Source organism: Priapulus caudatus, unplaced genomic scaffold (assembly GCF_000485595.1).
Source record: "Priapulus caudatus unplaced genomic scaffold, Priapulus_caudatus-5.0.1 Scaffold160, whole genome shotgun sequence".
Lineage (NCBI taxonomy): Eukaryota > Metazoa > Priapulida > Priapulimorpha > Priapulimorphida > Priapulidae > Priapulus > Priapulus caudatus.
The window spans coordinates 224842-229098 of NW_014577221.1; the positions used below are offsets into that span (position 1 = coordinate 224842).

At 42.4% G+C, this 4257-nt stretch overlaps 1 protein-coding gene across 2 annotated transcripts in view; it reads right to left on the reverse strand.

Moving 5' to 3' along the window:
• Positions 1–538: 538 nt before the first annotated feature.
• The window catches only part of LOC106806447 (caldesmon-like), a 29223-nt gene continuing 25504 nt past the window's right edge, over positions 539–4257 (reverse strand). For both annotated transcript variants that reach the window (XM_014808385.1, XM_014808384.1), the window contains exons 6-7: positions 3669–3821; positions 539–3000 (exon numbers count right to left, since the gene is read on the reverse strand). In XM_014808385.1, coding sequence (XP_014663871.1) covers positions 2926–3000; positions 3669–3821 — 228 coding nt within the window. In that variant the 3' untranslated portion in view covers positions 539–2925. The remainder of the gene's footprint in view (positions 3001–3668; positions 3822–4257) is intronic.

A 4257-nucleotide genomic window follows, 5' to 3' on the forward strand; every position in this document is an offset into this window, starting at 1 on the left:
AAATCGATCACGTGTCGAGTTAAATAATGAGTAGTAGTTTAACTCAGGGAATTTGGTTCTTAAACTTATGCATTTGCATATGAATTCTAAACCAGCAATACTGTAATAAGTTATAACGATTTCAACAGCACACTTCATAACTGGTTCGTCAACAGCAAGGACTTGTAACGAAGTATATGAAATAACTCGTTAGTGCAAATGCTTGTACACTAGTAGCAATGTAATATTAGTTGTACACTACTAGTAGCAGTGTTTAGTAATGATGTAATAGTAGTTGTACACTAGTACATGTAGTGTAATTTTGCTGGTGGAATCATTTAATTTTATCATGTTTTTATTTGGTTGTAGATTTTCCTCTTACCGACACCGATTATCAACAAAGAAACTGGTAGAAGATTTGGATTGCAGTGGTGATGGCCCGGGATTCGCGGTATCGGATTCCTCGTTGAACATTTCACCAACATTTCCACATCCACCGACAGTGCCACCGCGTGTGGGCTCTATTCTTGGCACCCCCCAAAAAACAGCAAAACCAGTGTTTACAGCAAAACCAAGGTTTATTAAATTACAGAATGTAATTCGCACAAATGAATAGTGTTGAAAACCGGCGCTGTAGCATACCGGAAAAGCCACTGACCGATAGGTAATACTGACTGTAATGTATATAAGCTGGGCATACAAGCGTCGTATGACACAGAGACAATGTGTAGTCGAGCTTAATTTAACACCCGTATTACCGGGGAAAATCTAGATTTATCCGTAAACGTAAAACGCGATGAAGAATGGTGTAATACTGTAATCGGTTGCCGTAGTGGTTACATATAGCGTAAACTTGCGAACATTTGCCACAAGATGGCGACACCGGTAGAAATATCTCCAATTCCATGCTCTACAACTTGTTACTTACTGGCAGGAAGCTCAATCAACCAGCAGTTTACACTTACAAGTTCGGGAGAAAAAACTCTTTACGAGAAAGGAAACTTTTAAATGACTAACGAATGGAGCTACACTTGTAGAAAAATATAACATTGCTACGCATAACAGTAAAATATACACGGGGAAATATCGAACTCGAATTATACAAAAATCATGTAGAAAGGCAAAAAATTGCAGGCGAGAAATTACTTCAAAAACTAATACAAAATGTTAAGCTTAAAACGCTTTTAAATGGCAGTATACAAAAAACATTTACCACATGTGTACGCTTGGCCTCTAAATACAGAATGTGACAGAAACCAAAAGGTTATCATGGAATACAAGAGATCTTAGCTTACAAAAAATATCGGAGAAATACAGCGTATACATTACAGCATCGGATATATATACGCGTTCCAATGCAAATACCACACAGTGCAGCAGACGATGGATAACCACACGAGTGTACGTACACACAGACACTTGTGAAACTGGATAGCAATACTAAACCACGTATCCTCACACACACCCTAGCTCTACGCCTCGTCACAAAATCGCATAACCGATGAAACGATCAGGTATTTCACCGCGTACGCGCCGAACACACTACTAAAGATACATCTAAGCTCCCCCCTGACAACTCACCCGAACTGTAGGCAAGTGTGCGAAGGTACAGACAGTCATCTCTAACCCCACCCCTAGAATCACACACACATACATACACACTCACACACTCGAAGACCCATGCACAAGTAAAGATGGGACAGGGCCTCTCCATGTTGAAAAGCAAATGTTTCGTGCAGTCAGTTTTACGCGGGGCTGCATTAGGCTCAAACTCCAAAACGATTTCCTAAATAACGACATTTCCATGAAAAGCAGCATGACCCTAAAAATTTTTTTTAGCAGTGTGCCACAGTGACACAGCAGCTGTAGCTGTAGCTTGGTGTAGGGAATGAATGCACAGTTGAGCTTCGGATTTGTACGGTGACAGCCAACGACCTTGGTGACCTACACAACGCCAATAGCATCCGACTGCAGAGTGAGAATGCTTCCCTATTGACCACCAACGAGGCACACAGAAGCTAAATGTACAGCAATATGGAATGTACAGTATATAGGAGTACAATATTAAAGGCCAAACGAGTTTTATTAACACCACAAGTGTTACCACCCCCCAGCTTTGCACATAGTTTGGGGTGCAACATTCACTCTTCCTTGTGACGATATCTATCAGTTAAGCTATGGCCCACGCCAATTGGGCCCGTTTATATGTCGAGACAATTGCGCATTCATCTTCTACTTGAATTCAAGGTGCTAGAAATTACTGCAGGCACGCAGACAACAGTAACACAATGCACCGGGACTTCGTGTCGGTATAGCACGCGTTTCATCATATAAGATCATGTGACATGAACGTTACAGGATACATGGATCATAGGTTGGATACACGTACGTGCGGCGTACGCACCACTGTAACATGATCATACCCATGTTCCATGTGTGGAGCTCTAAATCAGAGCGGTATTTGGTTGTATTTGATTGCCATTACGACGCGCAGTGTAGTTAAGTAGTGCTGAAGGGGTCGTTGTCGTATATATGTACCCGAGGTACATAAGTGTATACGATGTATACAGAAGTGTACCCTAACCCTAAGGCTGGTATACATATACGTAGCTCGGGTACATATATGTAGTACCCTATATGACAACGACCCTTCGTGCTTAAGTAGTGGTATGCAGGTTAGACAAGAAACCGTGCGCACATTTCCATTAATACACCATCCGCAAATACGTGCGCCTTTCGTTGCGCGATTGATCGAAGTTTGCAGTCCGAAATTCACCGTACCCAATCAGCTACGCGTCTCATCATCGTTGCAAACTCCACCGACGCAAACTCAAAAACGCCTGCAGGTGGTTCCGGAAGAACCTTTAAGAAGCATTAGCGGTTTTAATTGGGTAGAACTCGGGTAATTTCCACTGCCTGATGTCCAGTTGTCAATGTGGGCGGAGCCTAGGCGGTGATCTCAGTGCCGACGTTGTCACCGGCTTGCATCTTCGCGCGACGAACGTCCTCGCAGTGCCTCTCCTGAAATACCAACAGATGGCGATGCAATCACGTGCTATGGCAAACTGGGTTTGTACGACCAAGATTTCCAGGACAGAAAAGAAGTTCCATTTTCAATGAACGTGAAAATTGGACCCAATAGAATTGTATATACAATCTTAGTGCCTTGTATCATTATCATCATCATCATCCCAACAGCTTTTACTGAACAAACACTCTAGCACGAAGCAACCTTTATTGCCTCAGACAAAATAGTCAATTTTGAGAACGTTTTAGGAGAAAACAATAATGATCAGCCCTTGACAAAACTCCAGGACTTTGAAGGACCCTAGTTTATTTTTGGGACATTCAAAACGAGAAAATTGCCTTTTCCAATATTATTGTAAAGACCCATACGAACACTAAAATAAGGAACTTGTGAAAGCAACCTGTGGGTTGTAACGCACGCAGCGTGCACCAAGTGAATATCGTTTTACAGCTAGTAATTTCGCCTAATTGCTCCTCCATAGTGTCCTTATGCTTAAAATCCTAGGCCAAACTAATCCCATTTTGCTGCTACTAAAGGTGCCGATTTTGAACTAACTTCATCGGATATCATGATAACATTACGGGTCGACTTTATTTAACGACAGGCCCGCGTAATTAAGCCATTATCGACAGATGTAGCCGATGTAGCCAGCTGCACTCACGTGCTCCTTGATCTTATCCTGCAGACTCTTCATCTGGTTGTCGCGGTTAGCGAGAGCATCCTCCATCTTTTTCATCAGCTTTTCCATGATCTCGCGGCTCTGCTCGGCGACGATGACCTCACTCTGCTGCCTCGCCTCGATCACACGCTTCTCCTATCGTGATAGAGAAGCAGCAGCATGTTAGATGACAACCAGAGAATCGTGGGAATATCATCACACGTGAGTAATTACAGCAGCAGCGCGCATCAGCAATATTATCAGCATATTATTGTAAATTTCCTAAAATTTCAGTTTTATACTGCTTGATGATATCTTGTTTGCAAAATTTATTTTAATTGTAACGTTGTTAACACTAGTTTTGCAATAACCCTATTACCTATCTATCTATCTATCTATGCAGATATTAGGTGATAACAGGGCAATCACAGGAATATCATTACATGAGAAGTGATCACAGGGGACAGAGAGAGTGGGGGGAGAAAGGGAAAGAAAGAGAGGGAAAATGGGAGAGGGTAAGAGAGGTGCAGAAAGGGAGAATGGAAGAGGGGAAAAGGGTCAGAGAGAGAGAGAGAGAGAGAGAGAGAGAGAG